General features: G+C 47.8%; 1 protein-coding gene across 2 annotated transcripts; it reads left to right on the forward strand.

Annotated features, from left to right (window-relative positions):
- The first annotated feature begins 156 nt into the window (after positions 1-156).
- Positions 157-18457, forward strand: EIF4E2 (eukaryotic translation initiation factor 4E family member 2). 2 transcript variants are annotated; one of them, XM_068691697.1, is made up of 8 exons: positions 157-315; positions 766-880; positions 2184-2318; positions 4698-4802; positions 7260-7412; positions 7502-7638; positions 15316-15394; positions 17970-18457. In XM_068691697.1, exons 1-7 carry the CDS (start codon positions 296-298, stop codon positions 15359-15361), a joined length of 711 nt encoding a protein of 236 aa, XP_068547798.1. In that variant the 5' UTR covers positions 157-295; the 3' UTR covers positions 15362-15394; positions 17970-18457. The 2 variants fall into 2 exon arrangements, with proteins under 2 accessions (XP_068547798.1, XP_068547799.1); XM_068691698.1 differs by lacking the exon at positions 15316-15394.
- Positions 18458-20187: the final 1730 nt, after the last annotated feature.

Genomic DNA, 20187 nt, shown 5'->3' on the forward strand with positions numbered 1-20187 from the left:
TCCCTTGCCCCACGGGGCCGGCCCTAGCGCCACACCCAACATGGCGCCCGCCACCCTCCGCCACACTCAAGATGGCGGCCGGGTGCGTCGCTTTTCCGCTTCCGACGCTCTCCGCGCTCCCGGCGCCGAGCCGAGGAGCGGCGGGGAAGGAGGGGAGGGGGGGGGGGGGGAAGGAGGTGAAAGCAGCGAAGCGGCGGCTGGGGGCTCGCGGCCGGAAGTCGGGGGAAGGCTTTGGGCGGCGGACCCGGCGGGGCGGAAGTGGCGGAGCGGACGGAGGTGGCGGCAGCGAGCGACGATGAACAACAAATTCGACGCGTGAGTCGGCGGCGGGGCCTGCCCCGGGCCTGGCGGGGCCCGACCCCGCTCACGGCCCCGCTCCCACACCCGGGGCCGCCCCGGGCTTGGCTGCGAGTCACCGGGCCCTCAAAGCTCCCGGGCTGCCTCAGGGGTTCCCGCCTGGGCTCGGGGAGCGGGCCCGGGCCCGGCCGCCTCAGCCCCCGGTTGTGGCGGGGCCGCCCTCGGTGGGGAAGGGGCCGCGGCCGTGAGGTGCTGGGGGGGCGGGGAGCCGGCTGCTGGGCCCGGTGTTGTGCCTGAGGTGGCTGCCACGGGTGCTGGGCATGGGGAACGCCGCGTGTGGTGCTGGCCGCGTGGGCTGCCAGCCCGAGGGTTGTGACCTCGTGGGGAGCGCGGAGCGGCTGGGTTTGGTGTAAAAGGTTTGGGCTGCGAGGTGTGACGCCTGCTTCCTGCCTGCCTTCTCCCTGTCAGATTGAAAGATGATGATAGCGGAGACCATGACCAGAACGAGGAGAATAACACACAGAAAGACGGTGAGAAGGAAAAGAACGACCGAGAGAAACCCCAGAGTACTACCAAGAGGAAGGTAAGGTGCTGGCACCTGCTTTCCCTCGGTAGGGCGTGAGGTGGGAGGGCTGGAGAGCCCTCAGTCCTAGGATAAGGGAGATGTCTTAAAGAGCTGTGCTCGCTTCACGTGCTGTTACTGCGCTAGTGACAGCAGAGGGGCTGTGCTAGCATTTGAATAATTTGATTTAGTTTTCAAAGATATGTAATCTGAGCAGCGAAAGCTCCATTCGCAGTTGCAGCTAGGCACAGCCAAGCTTTTGAGTAGAAATGAGTATAAAGCTTTCTTTTTCCCCAAAAAAACACTTTTTTTTTTTTTTTTGGAAGAGGATGTGGGAAGGACAGATTGACAGAGGTTTGCAGTTGGTTTACCAGGCTGTATTTGTGCCACTGATAAAATAATTCAGGATGGAATCTTTGAGTGTCACATAGCTTTGTTAAGAAAGTGGATATACGTATGTGTTTTTTTTTTTTTAAGTCTTGTACTTAATACTGTTGTGTCTGTAGTAATACAATCATTATAAACTTACTGTAGTCGAGAAGAGAATAGAGACTTAAGCCCTAGTTACTCCTGCAGCAGTATCTAGGGATGCATGATGGGGGCTTTGAGGCTTTTTTTTCCCCTGTCAGTTTTGACTCTTAGCTAATGAGTTCTTGTTAACCTCTTTTATGTGTATTAGAAGGCTTTTTAAATTGGAAGTGGATGTTTTGGAAATTGAAAAGACCTCTCTGCTGACTGCTAGCGATGGGTTCTGACGAAGCTGCCATAACAAGTTCTGAGACAGACTAATCCTCCCGGAGTGGTGGGGTGTTGGTTGCTTAAGGGAGTTGTTGTCACCAAAGAGTTGTAATTGCTTTTGAATCATGGTTTAGCATAAATGAGTTTTACTCTTCCCAGAGATGAATGACTTCTTAATTCAGGAAAGCTAAACTCTCGTATTGCCATTTTTAGTTGGTCTTTTTTTTTTCTTTTTGAGACAATCACAGTTAATTAGAAACAGCATCACTAAATTTTCCTTTTAGCTCTCATGAGAGATGCCTTTTTGTGACACTTCCCTGAGCGTGTTATTATTTCCTTAGCCATCCCTACACTGCAAATTTCTGATATTCTTCGGAATAGTCAACTGCTGTTAGCCTAATGTTCCATGTCAGACAACTAACAGAGATGGTATTTATTATTTTTTTCTGTGAAAATAAGGATCAGATGTTTGTTTTATAATCTGTGGGGGCAGGAACGTGCGGACTTTTGATGCTGTGAATATAATTATTTCCATTCCTGATGCTGAGGAGTTCATAAGGGATAAGCAAAGTTTTCTGTTCCGCAGGCAGTTGTCCCAGGGCCAGCTGAGCACCCCTTGCAGTATAATTACACGTTCTGGTACTCCAGACGAACACCTGGGAGGCCTACCAGCTCGCAGAGTTACGAACAGAACATCAAACAGATTGGCACCTTTGCCTCAGTGAGTATATCCCTGTTGTGCTTGTGTCTCGTGAGCGTGATGTGGCCGTCGTCGCTGGCTTGCTGAGTGTGTGCACGTGGACGCTGTGCTTCTGCTGTCAGGAACAGAGCTGAGTGTGATGTGCCGTGACTTACAGGTGAGTTCTTGAACCATACAGCATGGGACATGTCCTAAGCAGTTCTTTGCCCTGTGCTAGACAGCTGGAATAATAACGATAGAAATAAAAAGAAGTCACATGTAGCTTCTGCTAGCTGCAGCAAATCTGGACAGGTAAGCAGGAGAAGAAAGCAACAGCTCTTCTGGATGCCATGTAGCCGTGAAGCAGGCTGTACAGTCCCTCCTGATGCTGTGCCAAGAGTTTCCATCACAAAGAATAATGAACAGGCATCAGGTGGCTGTATATCAAGCAGCTGTTGGCCTGGTGTCTGTTGCCTTTCTGGAAGTGATGAGTGAGGTGCATTTGGTGCTGCAGTGAAGTAGTTAACAAAAAGCAAGCTCGTCTCCCTTTTACCTTTTGCTGTTTACGGTTGTTTATTCCTAGAATGAAGGAAGTGCTGGAAGGGCAGGCAGTGTTGGGTTGTTTCATGGTGCTGGCAGTGTAAAACCATCATTAAGATGCCAAGGTACACAAGTGAAATAGGTCCTCGGTGTTACAGACACCACAAATAAAATTCTCACGGCTGGGAAGTGTACTGCCTGGTGGTTGCTTTGTTTGTTTGTTTTTAATCTAGTCGTTTCCCCAGATATTTCAAAGGCCCATGCAAAAATGAGTTCTTCCTACCAGTAAAACTATCTGCTGTGATGTGGGAATTTGTAAAATAAAAGAATACAAAAATACCTTTTCATCTCTTCTGGAGGCTGCAAAAATATGCCTGTCTAGGCAGCTTGGTTGTGTTCCTGCAGCCACACGGGGTAAAGGTGGGAGGAATTGCTCTGAGCATGTTGGATCGTGGGGAGCTACTGTTCCCCTGTGTGGTCAAGTACTTTTGGCTACTGCGTGGTGATCTGGCAATAACTTTGCAGTTTCTTAAATCAGTGTAGACTTAATAGCTCCTTAGAGGAAGAATTTCACGTGTTCTGTTGTCTACTCTTTTTTTGCAAGGAGTTGCTGGTTGCTGTTGTAGGCTGGGAATGCTCGAGTTCAGCTAGGATGGAAGGGTGTTGGCCAGAAGATCTGCTGATGTGTTTGTTTCCAAATTCTGTTAGAGAGAACAAGCTGCAGGAAGAATTGTCTGAGCCAAAATCTAGGTTTGGGTTTATTCTTTGCTTTTCAGTAGAAAGCTCTGACAGCTTTTAAGTGCTAACCACTAGAGGGCATATGCACTTAGTGTAAGATTTTGATTTCCACACTGCGTTTGGATGTGTCTAACAAAAATAAATTGTATCCGGCCCCACCTCAGTTTTGTTTCATAATTATATTGGCTATAAAAGCAAATTCCTGCTTGGGTGGCTGAGATGGGAGGTCGGAGCAGAATTCCAAGGGCTGACCAAGTCATCAAGGTCTCTGTTGAAGTACTTGGGATGGTGCCTAACCTCTCCAGCTTCGCTGCTGACCTGCTTAATAGCTATTGTCTTACTGAGTAGAGTTCTCTTCAAATGTGGAAATTAGTATAACCTCTTCTAGTACCTTGTTTTGTTTTAAAGGTCCAGCCTCTCTAAAATCCTTTCAGAGGATCTCAAAGGATAAATATTTTATTTTTAAGAATTAAAAATGCACACCAGACTGAAGTAGACACAGGGGCTGTCATGATGGAAACTGGTATTTTTCAAGTGGTCAAAGTGTACCAGAGCAGGTTGTAAAGGGAAATAAAAATTTAAATAAAAGCTCTGAGTGGTGCCTTAAGATTTTAAAACAGCACCAGAATGCCTCTGTTGTCTTAAAACGTGGACACAGCAAAATTAAATACAAAATATGTCTCGTTTGGAGGCTCCTGCAGTCTCCAGTAGCCCAGCGAGCAGTGGTTGAAGCAGGGATGATGTGGTCTTGTATAGGGAGGCTTGGCTTTGTTTGCTCTTGACACACATCCACTAATTAAAGTTTGGGTGTTAGGATTTACACGAGATGTCTGGCAACTGTTGTCTAGAGCAGATGCGATCTTAGCCTAGATTTCCTCAGACAAACACCAAGTATTTTTTGCAGGTACTTGTTGAATATTTCAAGTGGTCATCTGCTGATAGAAGCAATCAAAAACAGGCCAGCAAGCTCTGATCCTACTGCTGCCTTATGGGTATCCTAACCACCACCCTTGTGCCAAGAAGGTAGAAGAGAAGAGGGAAGGTGGCTCTGGCTAGCTGGTATAGAAGGGGAAGCCTCTTCCTGTAGGCATCTTGGCTCTGATCTGTTTGGGCAGCCTCATTGTGTGGTTTGTGTCATTGCAGGTGGAGCAGTTCTGGCGGTTTTACAGTCACATGGTACGTCCTGGGGACCTGACAGGCCACAGTGACTTCCATCTTTTCAAAGAGGGGATCAAACCCATGTGGGAGGTGAGTTGGAGCTCTCATTTCTGCCTCAGTATTTTACCAGAGTGCTTCTACAGTGGACTCTTGTCACTAAAGGGCACTCCAGGCTTCTCTTGGGTGCAGCCCTTTCGTCTGGGTTTCCTGTACGCTTGTTGTCAGAACCCTGTCCTTATAACCTGGTAGTCCTGTGATCCTCTGGCAGAGGAGGGCTGGACAGCGTTGCCTGGAACCCAGTGAGGAGGGCACCAACAAACCTCTGTGCCTCCTACGTGTTGACATTTTCCCTTTATTACAGCTTTGTCCAGTGACAGCACTGTGGGGTGTGGGGCTTTTCTCTAAATGGGCTCAACCTCTGTAAGTAGAGTCCAACAAAGATGGAAACTAAACCTCCTTTTTCAGAAAAGGAAGAACACACATGGTTAAAAGCTTACAGCTGTGCAGAGCTGGAGGTGGGAAGAAGACTTAGCCCTTCATTTGCTTTTTTTCTTTCCAAAGTACTCAGTTCGCTTGTGTTCATTCCTATTCAAATCTGTTTTTTAAAAAAAATAAAAATACATTTTTGCCCAGCAAAATACAAAAATGTATTTTTTTGTCCAATTCCTAGCTGGCTTCCAGGACTGACCAATACCATTCGCAGCATGAGAATTTTATGTGTTGCTTTGCAGTACCTAATTATGCTGCTTGGTCCTGAGAAATTTATATGTGACCCTGGTTGGCAATTATTTTAAGCAAGGTGTTTTATAGCCAGTTACTGCAAATACAATTTATATAAAACGCTTAACCCTCTTTGGGCTCCCAGCGAGCTAGCTGCTCTCATAATGTGTCAACCAGAGAGACCACAAGTTAACAGAATTTCTATAAAGCATTTCCCTGTAGCCATTTTAAGTAGGAGGTGGAGAGGTTCTTTGTTTTTTTTGTTTTTTTTTTTTTGTACTTCTGGCCACGATGCTTTCTTGTATTTGTAGAAGAGGATCCTTGCTGCTGCCCTTCTCTTTGCTGCTTGCTCTGCTGGGCTTTGTTTATGTTCCTTTCTCTTTCAAATTAATCCTTACATGCTGCAATTTTCGTAAGCACATATATGTGCGTGTAGCTCTGATCTCTTTCAGGATCCATCTGTGCCTTTTCTGGGTAAAGTCAGGAGCAGTAAGCGTAATGTTCCCTTGTGATTTTCTGGGCTGCAGATCATTATTATTCTGGTAAAGGGAAATCAAATGCTTGACTGAACCGAAGCTTGTTTAACCTGAAAGAAAACTAATGATAACCATAAAACACACAATACAGCATCTGCCTCCCAATCACTGTTCTCTTTCTAGCCTTGAACCTGCTTAAACCACATTTGAAGTATTTTGAGCAATACCACTTTATTTTCTGATCCCCATTAGGCAGTGTGGAACATTTGAGGAGCTAAACTCAACTCTCTGTTTATAAAGGATGAGGTGTAGACAACTTAATTCTTAGAGTGGAATGTTTACAACGTGGCAAACAAGGTTGCTCAGTCAAAAAGCATTTTGCGTTTCATAGGAGTATGCCACATTCCTAGGATTTGTGCCGAATGGGATTTTTCACCTTGCATGTGGCTGCTGTCACGCTTTGAGGTTTGTCTGGAGCTGACACCTCCCCCTTTCAGCACGGGCTTCAGCACATACATGAAAACTGGGGATCTGCTGAATGCTGATGTTGTGCTGCCGTTTCCAGGTTTGCTCAGGATTGCTTCATTAGCACTTGCTGTTCTGAGAGCACACAAACATTTAGTTTTTTGAAGCCCTAACAAAGCTCTAAGGCTAAAATAAAGTGGGCTTTGTTACATGAAGATGGATTGGGCTGCATTGCCTAGCATCTACAAGGTGTGACCCAGAGGGAATTGCAAGTGATTTGGCCAGGGATGTCTGGTGTTTACAGTTCCCCATGAGTTCTCTGTTTCTGCCCTAGACCTCCCTTCTCCTTCCCTTCCTAACTGCCACCTCTTAGACTTGTTCCTACTTCTCTCTTTGGCTTTGGATGGAATTTGTTCCCCTCTCACCTTGTAAGCTTTGCCAGCTAGTGTCATACAAGGGAATGCCACAGTGAGCATTCTGCACAGAGGATGAGCTGCTCTTGGATGTAGGCGTGTGTTCCCTGAAGCAGGGGAGTCTGTAGCAGTTTTCAGTACAACATATGGAATTGCAATATTGAGGTGACAGACTGGGTGCTTAGCATAAGTATTTCCTTTCTTCTCTCCCTTGATTTTTGGGTATTTCTGTGGGTCAACACGGACTGGATCATGAATTCAGTATGTGTGATAATGTCAGTGGCTCCTGGTATGGGGATATACTCTGCTGGTATGGGGGAGAAGTGAAATGCCTTTGCTTGAAAGTACCTCCAAATACCAACCCCCGGTGCCCCACCCAATCAATACGTGCTCCTGACAGTGGCTCTGCTGTCTTGTGGGAAGGAGAAAAATTGCTGGAGGGAAACAAATCGATTTCTTGCCCGTCTTCCTAGGACGATGCCAACAAAAATGGTGGTAAATGGATTATCCGTCTGCGAAAGGGCCTAGCATCGCGATGCTGGGAGAATCTCATTCTGGCGATGTTGGGAGAACAGTTCATGGTGGGGGAAGAAATCTGTGGGGCAGTCGTCTCTGTCCGATTCCAGGTAAGCTGCTCTGAGAACCGGCCTGTACTTCCATTTGGCAGGGCTACAAAAAGCCCCCATCTGCTTACCCCTTCCGTACTGTTCTGTAGGAGGATATTATCTCGATATGGAACAAGACAGCCAGCGACCAGGCCACGACAGCCCGGATACGCGACACGTTACGAAGAGTGCTCAACCTACCTCCCAACACCATCATGGAATATAAAACACACACCGACAGCATCAAGTACGTGCGGTGGCAGGGGGAGGGCCCGCTGCTGGTTGCATGCGTGCTTGAGCAGTTTAGTGCAGGGCACAAGAATTGAGGGGAGCGCTCATGTGCGTTGTGGTTCTTGCAGACAGCAAGACAAACAGCAGCAATTGTTGCCAGTGCGCTTTGAAAGCCAAATATCTGTATTGTTATTGTGTTGTTCTCAGGGACATTTGGTTTTAATAGTAAGACCTTATTCTTTTTGAGCATGTAGTTCTGGGTTTTGTTAGCAATCCACCCAGCCTGTCACTTGGGAGATGGGCAGCCCAGTGTGGGGTTGTGGTTTGATGCATTCAGAGACGCGTGCAGTGGGGGGGACGAAATCATTTGAATAAATAGAGATTCAGGGGAATAAAGTGCGGAAGCTAAAGGGATTTATAGTGCCATTAGACTTATAAATGTTCTTGGGAAAGTGCTGTGTGAATTTACAGTGCTGTACAAATGATTTCTAATCATAATAAACGTCGTATATTAAGTCTTCCAGGCCCTGGTGACAGAGGCTCTTTAACAAGACTGGAAGATCACAGTACACAGAGAGGACAGCTGTATTTTTAAATAAACCTATTACAGCTTACCATACCAGGCCATTCAGGGTGACTTTTATTCCCACAACGTGACAAAGACTTGCACATATAGGTATTAGTTACAGGTGAATAATGTAATTTTTTCCCCGAAGTATATTACAAACCAATACACCAATTAGGTCATATGGGTTAAATTAACACTTGGAAAGGTGCAACCAGAAAAAGAAGTGAAACAAATTAATGAGACATTGATAAAGCAGCAAGCTTTCTACTCCAACCCTTAATCAAGGTCCAAGTACCTTTCATGACCTATCCTCATTGTTAGCTTGTCCTTTTCATAGAAACACCTTCCTAGATAGCACTCCAAGGAGAGTTTGGTGGGCTCAGTCCTGATTTTAGCAGAAAGCTAGCTTCTGGTTGCATCCAGTTTTGGGTGTGGGTCACTAGCAAGAACACGCAGCTCTGCTTAAACTGCCTTTTAGGCATCTAGTGCTCCACACGGCCCTCCTGCCTGTGTGTGTGGGAAAGAGAAGGGAAGGGGAAATTATTATTATTGACGGAGTATTTTCCAGGCAGCTTTTTGGTTTCTGAAAGTTCCCACTTCTGTTGAAACCTCCTACTCGTGATTTTGCTGGTAACATTTCTCATGTGCTTATTGCCAGGAGAGGGCACTATCAGCTGTCTGTCTGTGTTAGGAGATAGCAAAGTGCTCATGTGGACACATTCCAGGATATTTTGCTTCTGTTCAGCAGCAGCAGGCTGCAGCCTGTGGTAATGTGGCTTTGTGGTGTAAGAGGGGAGATGTTTATGTTCTCCCTGACTCTGTAAGGAAAGTTGTGTTCCAGCTGAGATGTTTGTTTGTGTAGCAAGTTTAGGACTGAAGTGATGTGGCTTTTCCTTAATAAGCTCTCCCCACCAGCACGTCCTATGAAGCCACAGAACGCTGCTGTCGCCATGTTTGTAACTGGTTTTGCTCTGGCAGGTGCCAGTCCTTGAGCGGTGCATCCAGCCTGGTGGTCTGATTTCCCTACAATAGTGTAACAGACCCTGTTTGCTGCCCTCTCCTGCTGCATAGCATCAAAGTTTCATTTTACTCTTCTGATGTGTGCTGCAAGAGAAGCTTGTCCAAGAACAACAGGTGTCGGAGGAGCCAGGCTTAGTAGTTCGGATGACAGTCGGGAACAGTTGTTAAATAGCAGGCTGACTGTCTCCCACTTACTCTCCTGTGGGCAGGAGTGGTAGGGAGAAGTTTGGTTTGCTGGTGTCCTAGCGAGGTAGGTTTGAGCAGTTAACCTTCCATCATGTCTGGTATCACGAGAGCTCTTCTTTCCACAGCCTTGCTTGAGCTCCAGCAGTGTGATTTCAGTGCCGTCCCACATCTTCTAATAGCACTGGTGTAATTCAGAGCAGAGCTGCTTGTCAGTGGGGTTTGTGTGGTGCTGCACGGACCGACTTATTGTGCTTTTCTTGCCTGGTACCAGCTCTAGCACGGAGGGAGGAGCTGCAGGCAGCCAGCTGCAGTGGCAGCGGGGCGGTGATGGTGCCTGCTTTGTTGCCAGAGGAGAGCAGGACAGCCCCAGCTCTCAGTCTGCCTCTGCTTGGCTCTGCCTCGCATCATTAAGGTTTTCTCACTAATGAAGAATCTCTTGTGTAACTAGTTCTATCCTCCATAAAGTCTGGCTCCTTTTCCTCACCCATCTATCAAACCCTGTTGAAATACTGTCCGTCATGAATAAACTCCACTTATGCTGTGCATGTACCATGTGATTTATGACTCAGGAGGGCTTTCTAGCCAGCACTCTATATTCACACTCTGGCTGTGTTTTATGAAAGGCTCTAATGGAAGAGCTGTGCTGTAGGCTTTGTCAGGGCTGCCTTTCTAGGGGGGCTCGTGGCATTTTTCATTTGTATGGGCTGCATCTCTCCACTAGAGCTCTGCTCATGTGCAGGGTTTGATTGGCATTGATTGTGCTTCAGGGAAGGGAGCACGCTTAGCAAGAAAAGAACAGGCGTTTCTCAAAACCTTGACTTCTAGGTAGTGAATTGACCTGGATTAGCTTTTGACACACTGTAAATGAATGCTTCTGTAGAAATTGGTAGCATGCCCCTCGCTGTGGAACCTGAGCACTGTGTTTCAGGTTTTATATATTCCTTTTGTGATGTTGCATTTCATATTAACTCATTTTTAGACACCATTTTTCATGAGTTGTCAGTGAGGCTGCAGCCCCCTTTGTTTCAGAAGGCGGTGGTGCTGCCAAGCTGCTTTGGAAAAGTATCTGTTGCTTCACAGCTATTCCAAGGACCTATTCTGCATTCCGTCCCTTCAGCTCTCAGCGGTGGGGCTTGTGCATTTAGCTAGATAAGCAGATCTTTCATTGCAGTTTTCCCATGTTCGTCCTTTCTCTTGCTTGCAATATTGACAAGCTGCCTAAATCCCAGCAAGTGGAAGGGTCAGCCTAGTCTGTATTAATTTCCAATCTTGTTGGAAGAGCTAGAGAAATCTGTTGGACTCTGCTTAATTCCAGGGGATTTATAGTACCTTAGGCGTTACAGTGCTGAACACCTAGAAGGAACCTGTGTGACATTTTTTGGGCTACCTTGTTTCAGCAGCTGGAGAGAAAGCACTTCTTTGTTCTCTCAGAGGTGGATGAAGAGGTGCACTCACCTGAAGTGAGCCACTTCATAGGTCCTGCTCATCAGTGCTGTTAACCCTGGTGGTGACAGCGTCCAGCAGGTTACAGACAGCAGCACTCTCTATGGTTTGAAATTAAGGAAAAAAAGGAAAAAAAAGAAATCTGTTTTGCTGTCACAGGAGGTGTAATGTTGTTGGTTTTTTTTGTTGGTTTTTTTTTTTTTTTTTTTTTGAAAGCAGTGTTGCTGACCACAGCCTACTCAAGTCTCGGTGAAGCCACTGAAATTATCCAGGCAGGTGTCTGTAGTGAGCGAACTGCAGTTGGGAGTGTAGTGGTGGGGAAATGATCACCGTAAGGTTTGATTTCAGTTTTTTTTCAGGCGTGTAATGTAAAGGGCTTGGCTGTCCTGCATACACCCGTGCTCTGCCTGGGGTTATCAGCCTTTTTTTCCCATTCTCCTAACTGTGGGGTCAACGGTCTCCTGTGTTGAGAGCTCCCACCTGCAGAACTATCCAGGAGGCCCAGGCAAGTTCAGCAGCGCTGCTTCGTGTGACAGGAGAGACCAGACCTTCACAGTGTGGCCATGCTGCTGGCTTCCCCTGAGCCGCCTGGGTCGGAAGCATTTTGGTTGCTGGGTGACTTTATGGATCGTCCTGTCAGCTCTAAAGCAAGGCTGCTTTTTCTGAAAACAAAGCTTCAGTTATTTGTAAGTGCCTGCTGCAGTGAGAGCTGAGCAGCGTATAAAACTCTCCCTTCCTTTCAAAGTCACCACTGATAACTAATGGGACGGCTCGAGTAAATGAGAAGAATAGTTGATCTTAATAGGGCTGGCACCGGGTTCGTTTCACTGCAGGCAGTTGGAGGAAATGGCCTTGGACTATATTTTGGCTAGGAAACAAGCAGATATCCTAAGGAGGGAGAAAGGGTATGCGCTGCAAGAAGAGTGCAGGGGCAACGTTCTCGTGCCAAAAATAAAAAGGGGAGGCAGGGAATGAGGTCCTGAATCCAAGGGAAATATGACAGGAGAAATCCTCATGGAAGGGGGAAGTGTTTGGCAAGGTCAGTGCCCCTGAGCCAGTAGGCTGGAGGTGGTGGGTTGGGGAGAAGTCTCCTTTGTTGCATCGAAGTTCAGCCAGTGCTTTAATTATGATGTTAACTCTGTTATGTTTTTGTAGCCCTGTTTTTCGTTTGCTTGTTGATTTCCAAGGACGTTAGGAGTTGATACTCTTTGGTGCTGCTGTCCTGTTTGTACCAGCTTTGCCTTTGGCTGTTTAGATGGTGTGTGCAGGGTTAACCTTCTTTAAAGTTACACGGCTTCCACGTGGGGCCGTAACACTGCTGCCTGTCAGCGGGAGGGCAGGTTGCCCTGGGTCTTGCCAGCTCTAGAGAGCTGCATTGCTTCACCCTCATTCCATCCAGTCTGACAACAGGAATAAAAGCTAGAGGAGGGTGGTGAGGTTCCAGACCTGAGGCCCTGCAATACTGGCTTCATTCATTTATCGTTCCTTTCTCCAATTCCAGTAACACTTCCAGGTGCTGGAAGTCTAAGAGCACTTCCTTAGACTTGGGCTTTGACATGATGGGTTCGCTGACTTATTCTTGATCACCTTTGTATATTTTATTCAGAAGGGTCTCCCTCTTTGTAAGAGGTTCCCATATCCTGGTGGCCTGTCTCTTACCAAAGAAGCCACTAAATCTATTCCATGTTTCTTTTCAAGGAGGTCAGTTCAGATGTGTTCATTTCAAAGCTGTGGTGGCTTCCCTCTTAGCCTGTGCTACAGATTGCCAGATATAGGAAAGGATTATTTCAGGCTACAAGAATACCAGATTTTTTTAAAGCTGTTGGTCTGTAGGCTTGTCACAAGGTTCCCGGTGGCTTTGGGCAAACCCTTTAAGCACTCTGAAGAGCATGAGGAGAGGGACGGTCTCTGGTGAGCGTTGTGAAGGTAGCATGTGCTATGAGCTCTCCACCTCTGTTTTTAGCTACGGAAGCAGATGGAAGGGAGGCAGGGCTGCACAGAAAAATATCAAGGGGAACTGCTAGGACTTTGAGGGTGCTGTGGGGAGAGCTGCCGGCACTACTTGCACAATTGTGATTTGGAAAGTCCCTTGAAGCTGCTGTGGTTGCTCTTCCTCTTTTTGCTCTGCTGGTGGCTCCTTTTTGCATTATTTTTTTTTCCTCCAACTTGCTGAGGATAAAGGGAGCCCTGCTTGCATTCTGACTTTGGGTAGTGGGGGAGAAAGTGGGAAGTTTCATCAGCTGTGGGTCAGGAATGAGCGTGGAGGACCAGCTCTGGCTGGCTTTATTTAGCCTGCTAATGTTTCCATTTCCCATCTGTTCAATGGGAATAACCCAAGTGTTGGGGATCAATTCACTGAGTATCTGATCGCTGCACAGACAGTATAGCACCGAGGTACTAAAAATGTCTATACATAAAAATAACCTCTTAGACTCTCTGGCACCGTGCCTTTGGCACATCACAGGCCATAAAGATTCTGCCAGATGAAATTAACTGGCAGCCTCGTTCGGTACGAAATGGAGAGCAGTTTGCTCCGCTAGCATAGCTTAGGTACATTAGGGCAGACACATCTTAGTGGATTTTTTCAGTCAAGTCAGCAGATAGTTGGAATAATTAGTGCTATAATATGTATGAGGGTCTAAACTTAAAAATTCTTGGCTAGGAGATCTTTTTCTCTGTCTGCGAGAAGGACTTGGCAGCTGAAGGTCTATGTGCGTGATGTTATGTGATGTTGGAACAGGGGACTCCTTGGTTTGAAAGGGGCAGTACATCATCAATTATGTTGACAAATAACCTTGTGTCCCTTTCGTAGAGAAAAGTTATCAATTTGGGTAGAACTGTGAGAGAAGAAAGAGAAGATGTGATCGGGGGTGATGGAAATGTGGTAGAAATGGGAGCATGGGAGGCTGAAGGGAAGCCATGAAGCTAGAGACGAAGCTGGAGATGTAGCTAGCTTTCCAACAGCATTCAGCAGCGAGGAGGAATTCAAGTTAAAAGTTTGTCTTTCCCCTACCTTTCTTCTGGAGGGAGGCAGTTGTACCCCCAGTGTCTGGTACCATGGCTTCAAGAGTTGGTGTCTGAAGATCAGCTCGGAGATTCCAAGTAGCTTTGGGACTTCTGTGGATGACTGTTACTTGTCCCTCCTCCTCAAGATCAGAAAGATTTTGTGCTCCCATGGGTGCTCAGAAGATGGTTTTTGTCCCCTCAAAAGGAGGATTTGCTGTCCTGTCTTATGGGAAGGTAGTGTCACAGATCCAAGATGAGCATCACAGTGGCCCATTCTTGCTGTTATTCTCTGTTAATTTGGGCTGCGACTTTGCTGGGAAAGAGCATGTGACAACTGAGGTGCTTTTGCGGATGCTGACTGGGAGCTTGACTGTTTGAGGTTCAGGTGTGGGAGCCTGTGGGTCTGTTTTGGGCACGGATGCTGACTAATAGAGAATTTCCGTTTCTGTACTCCCCTGTAATGTTGATGACTCGGTGAGGTAATGCAGAGAACAAGATATGAGGTAGCTGCAGCAAAGTACCAGCGACAAGGTCTGCAGAACAGCTTGGGTTTATGGCTGACCTGGGTTCCCTTTAAGGTCCCTCCTGCTCCTTGGGACTTTGGGGTTGGTAAATGGCTTGGCACGTGCTGTAGGCATCAACACTGTTTTGCTGGGCCTGGAGAACGATGAGGTTCTTTGGCATCTCTCATCCCAGCAGATAATAGTCATGCTCACGTTAACCTCAGCATCTTTTCCCTGAGAGGGCTTTCAGTATTCTGCCTTCGTAAAACAGACAGCAATTTTTCAGTCTGCTAGCTTTGTCCGTCAGTAGCATCCTCCACCGGGGAATGCAGCGTTCGGCCTGTCCCTCTGACTTGTCTGAAAACGTTTTCGTTTCAAAGAGCTCTGGTGTGTTTATTGGGCTGTCGTTAACAATGCAGGTTTACAGTAGCAAGTGAGACTTCCTAGTAACGACGGGATTCTGCCGCCTGATGGAAGAACGGCCTGATAACTAAGCCACGTGGCAGTAAAAACACCCTGTTGGAGGGATTGCTACGTACTCAGATACGTGGTGAAGCATGAGGCCAGTAACCGCCTGGGTTTAACCAGCCAAGAAGCGTGACAATCCTCCAGGAACACGTAACGTGGGCTGCTTTATCACTGATAGGAAACGGATCTTCCGTGTGCGACTGGGAAGGTCGTACCTGTCCCTGGGTATTAATGTGGCTGTATCGCCAGCAGCCGGTGGGAACGCTTCATGGCTGTGCAGAACGTAAAAGCTGCCTCGCGCTGTCAGATGTTTGGCTGGGTTTTAAGGATGCTTCTATCCACTAGGGCTATCAGAGAATATTGCCTTGCTCTCTGAAGACAAGTGCCTTTCAAACGCCATTGAATGTTTCTGCTCTCGTTAAAAGTTAAGAAGCCTTTGATCTGAAGTGCTGTTTTTTTTGTTTTTTGTTTCATTTTTTTTTTCCCTCTGGCTTGCCAGGGCCTGGGAGGAGTTTCATGGCCTGGTGAACAGCAGTGGCCGCTGATCGAACGCTCCCCCTCCCTCTGTCACACGCAGGGTAGGGCCTCATCTTTCTTCCTATGTGACTTCACGGCATACCTCTCAGCTTCCAACCCTCTTCCCGTGGGCTGGCATGTTTTCCTCTTGCCTCGTGGGCCTGATGGTGGCCTCATCCCACTACTGGCTCTTGCCTAAAGGTCAAAACATATTTTTTCCCCCCCAACCAAAGGCACCGACATTCACAGTGGTCTGCATTCACTCAGCATTTTCTGATACAATGCTGTGTGCTGTTTTGCTAATGTGTCCTTCCTCTGTGCGAGCCGGTTGTATCCCAGACCTAGTCCCAGGAGGCTGAGAGGTACGTCTTCAGCTTGGGTCTGCTGCCTAGGGCTGACTGGTAGTGGTAAATGAATGCTGAGCACATCCCTCTGATGGACACCGCGAGAGGTGCCCGGAGCTTGGCATACACGCCTCTGCTCCTGACAGTGGGCTGGGGCAGAATAAATGAGTCTGTCAATAAAAGCTTGTTCAGGAAGGACACGCAGGAGCTACTGTATTTAGAAATAATAATGCTGCGGCTAATGAGATGAAACCACCTGCTACTTCTGGTAATGGCCACCGACCATGTGCAGGGAAAACAGGCAAGGTGAGCTCGGTGCCGTTCTGAGCCTTGCAGCTCAGATTGGTTTCCCCTCTAACCCTGCTTCCCCGACAGCAGGCCCTCTCCTAAAAAAGGTCTGTGAGGAGGGTTGTGTTTGGCTGTAGCCAAGTGGGATTGCTGCACTGCCGAGTGCCAGAGTAGAGGAATCTGCTGGAAGGAACATCCCCCAGCCCAATTCCCACCCTGTGGTGGAGTTTAGCTGCTCCAATGCAGCCGAGCATCGAGGGGTCACTGGGAATCCCATCCCTCTGCGCCCAAACCCTCCTTCCGCAGCTTTGGGCAAGCAGTGCTCTCATGGCCTGCTCTGAAGTCACGGCTGAAATAACCTTTCCTCACTGATCTGGCTTTTTGTGAGGATCAATGTTTACAAAACATCACGCAGGCACATAGGAGTGTTTTTATTGTTGAGAGGACATTCAAGTGACCTTCCAGAAGAGAAAACAAGCTCACTTCATGAAACAACAGGCTCAGAAGGCCAGAACATGTGCCAAGTGGGTAGGAAAACAGTGACAGAGTTGATTTAGCTCTCGACTGTAGTGAGCTACCCACCAGGGAGAGCAGCGGTGAGCAGAGGGCTGGGGCACGACAATAGGGGTGAAAAGAGGGGAGATGTAGGAACCTGCCCAAGAAAGAACTAAACTCTGCCATCCTCCTGAGGTAGATGACACGGGTGAAAGTACTGAATGGGACGGAAAGTCTAATTGCTGTTGCAAATTAACTGGAATCCAGTTAATGAATCCTGAATCACGTTCCCAGATGGCAGCACAGCCTGCTTTGCTTGCAAGTACAAAGGTGAACCCCAGTCTCCTACAGATGGCCTCCAGCATGGTTTTGTGCTGTCATGTAATAGCAGAGTAACTTGTTTAACTCTCCTAAAGAGTGTTTTTGACTTCCTTCTGCTCCTCCAGCTCTCCAGCTTGCCTCCTGGAGCTGTTCCAGCATGCACTGTGCTGTGATGTTACAGCTACCACGTGGCTTTTAGCAGCACACAAAGCTAGCTCAAGGGTTGAAACGGGGTTTTACAGCCCTGCAAAGCACCTTGCTTCTGAAGCCGTGAGCTGCCTTCACTCTTCAACACAGCTCTGCCAATTTGTTGTGATGTGTGCTGGGTTATCCCTAGATGCTTGGTTTGGGCATCTTACTGTCCTGCCCTCTTAGGGGAAGGGGCACCAAACCCATCCTCTCCAAGTAATTGTCATCTCGTTTAATTGCCTTTGGATAAGAAAAAAATTAAAGAGTGAAAAAACAGCAACAACTCCCCAACCTTTTTATTAACGAGTAAATATGGTTTGCCTGTTGCTGCTGCTCACAGGCCAGCAGTAAGCATTAGCACAGGTTTCTGTAACCTGCCCCATCTTCAATTGCTGCCTCGTGCTGCAAGATGACACAAACGAAGGTTGTGGACCAGTAGTCCCATGGCTGTACTCACGTGAGTAAAAGCTGCTGAAAAAGCTCTGCTATTTAAACTTTAGAGAATGTCCTCTTTGGATTAAATATTCTTTCAAGGCAGGAAAGACCAGAGGCCTAAACTTGCTGATAGTGGGACAAAAGGAACTAGCTATGAGGCACTGAGGCAGGAGAAGGCTTCACTGCCAGTATATTTGTGCTCCAAGCAGAATCCCTGAGGACAAACATTTAGGAACTAAGGGATCTTGCAAATTGTTTAACTCCCAGAATCTGTCAGGGAAGTTTGCAGTGCCTGTCGTGCTTTGTTCACAGGAGATACCACTTTTTTGATTCCTGCTGAATGGGAACAAACCAAGAGCTTGTGTTGAGGTGTTGTGGAGCAGCAGGTTGGCTTAGCAGGAAGTCTGCAGTTAGCAAGTTCTGCTTAGGAGGTTTAACGAGCATTGTTTTGGGTGACAACACATTGCTGGGATGGCAGCACTGATAGCCACGGTGGGTGGAACCTTGGGGTGCTGTGATCTGAACAATGCGTATCTTTAACCTCTTTTTTCCCTTTGTTTTCCAGGGATAATTCAAGCTTTCGAAACACAAAAATCACATTGTGAGAACAAGAGTTGGCACTAAGCTCCTCTCTCCGTGTTGAAAGCACTGAGAGGTCTCCACCAGTGCCCTCCGACCTCTGAAGGGACTCATGGGCCACTCTCGCACTCCTCCTCGGAGGAAGGATCCATCTGAAGCCCTCCAGCAGCGGTGATAATAGAGGCTGATTTTGTCATACACAAACTTTTTTAGCAGTGGGGCGGGAGGCCAACCTTTCAATTAGCAGCGTGCCCTCGGGGCCGCATCTTGCAGCACTTTCCTCTCTTTCTGTACACAGCATGCAGGATCTCTGGGATTCTGCCTTGACGTCGGAGCCTTTTGCTGAGGGATTACCAGTATTAAAAAATCTCTCTGCAGCTGGGAGGAGCTTCCCAGTTGAGAGTCAGCCCTATGGTTTTCAAATGCCCACTTTCAGCTCTGCCAATAAATTATTGGGTCTCTTTGTTTCTTTCAGTCTTTTTATTTTTATTTTTTTTGGTCTGAAAGTGGTGGGGTGGTATTTCCCTAGTCTGTGGTAAGACCACAGGCCTGCTTCTTTGGGTTCCATAGGGCAACTTCCTCTCAGCTACCTGTCTGCATGACCTTCATGATCTGGAGCTACAGATATAACTTTAAAAAATTAGGTTGCTTTGTCTTTGCATCTTCTTCATACTCCCTGGTCAGCAGTGCCTTGCACCCAGCCTTCCTTGCTGGGGAGAGGGCTGCAAGCTGCCCTTAAACTAGGACAAAGAGGTGTCTGGTGTCACTTAACTGCTTTATTCCAGCTGTCTCAGTGGAGAACCATCAGGAAAAGCTGAGTGCAGGGCTGTGCGTGCTTCTGTGGGTGGCTGAGGTCTGCAGCTCTCCAGCCCTCTGGGAAACTGGACCCCAGTGGCTGTAGCAAAAGAGGGTGATGGCTTGGATGAGGGCTGCTGTGTGGAAGCTGTGACCAGAAGAGGGTCTGAGGGTGACCCCTTGTCTTCTGTCCTCTGGGGTGAGGCTGGACTGATGGGTTGTTGCTTGGAAAGACAGCAAGGCTGCAGTTCAGATGCCACAGAAACAACAGGAGCTAATTATTTCCTCTGATGCTGCTTGAGTACAACACTAATTGTGCTCATTAACAGCTTTAGCCTTTCCCCTTTTCCTTGGGGAATAGCACAATTGCCTTTCGTTTTGAATAGAGCCTTTGCATCGGGCCTGAAGGGGAGGCTCTGGCCAGAGCTGGGGCACACCTCCTGCCCTGGGCACTCAGTCCCAGTGCGAAGGGGCTGCTGGGACCAGTTTGGTAGTGACCACAGAACCAGTAGCCCATGGGGGAGAGATACCAGCCTTGGGGACCAGGAGAGCTCCAGCCTTATGCCTCCAATCACAAATTCCTGGTGTTGTTATTGAAGTCTAGACTGAAAGCGGCCAGGACTGGCAGAGAAGATAGCCTTAAGTATTCTTGTGAGGGGTTTGTTTTCCACGTTGAGGGTTAGCGCAGGGACTGATGACTGCCTGCTCCCCGTGACCATGCAGGTTGTGCCTGCTGGCACCTGGCTGGGCAGGAGGGCAGGGCAGTTTCCCTGGCTGTAGCATCACTCTTAGTGTTTCTCGAGACCCCACGGTCCCGTTCCTGCTCCTGCCACTTGTTTGCCACCAGCTTTCAACCAAATGCTCTTTCCCAGGCGCAGTTTGTTTTCCCTGCTGTGATCAGGTACTACTACGGCTGCTACTTAAAATTCCTTTTAAATACAACTCTCCCCTGCTGCTCTCTGGTATTTGTTAGGGGGATTTAGTTGTAATTACATTTTGGCAATCTAAGCAAAAATAGCCTAGCAAGGCAAGGCTGAAATACTAGCTGCAGGCTCCTTTTATCCACAGCGCATTTAGCTTCTTGCAGATGACATCACTTAGGGTTTTAGTCCTGTTGTTGTGCCCAGCTGCGCGTCGCGTCCACCTCTGCTATTTCATGTACTCGCCCACTTCTTGCTTCTCATGCCCTGCGCCTAAGCTGGTGCTGATGAGCGCAGGCTTGCTATTAAATCTGAAAATGCTGCAGTCCTGCTGTGCTCGCCCTTAAATACTCATTGCGAGAGAGATGCAGAAGAGCCCTTCCCCTGAGGCTGTGCCTCCCGCTGCCGCTGTGGTTGAGATTTGGAGGAACTCGGCACCAGTTCCTCTTGCTCAGGGAGCGAGCTGGCTGGGATCTGGAGTTTGCCCTC

The sequence above is a fragment of the Anas acuta genome, chromosome 9 (genome assembly GCF_963932015.1).
Source record: "Anas acuta chromosome 9, bAnaAcu1.1, whole genome shotgun sequence".
Classification (NCBI taxonomy): Eukaryota; Metazoa; Chordata; class Aves; order Anseriformes; family Anatidae; genus Anas; species Anas acuta.

Excerpts from the sequence above, each read along its gene's own strand:
- EIF4E2 (XM_068691697.1), top strand. The coding sequence starts at position 296 with ATGAACAACAAATTCGACGC. Across the intron at positions 2,319-4,697 it reads AGATTGGCACCTTTGCCTCA|GTGGAGCAGTTCTGGCGGTT; the intron begins GTGAGTATATCC and ends GTGTCATTGCAG. Across the intron at positions 7,639-15,315 it reads ACACACACCGACAGCATCAA|GGCCTGGGAGGAGTTTCATG; the intron begins GTACGTGCGGTG and ends CTGGCTTGCCAG.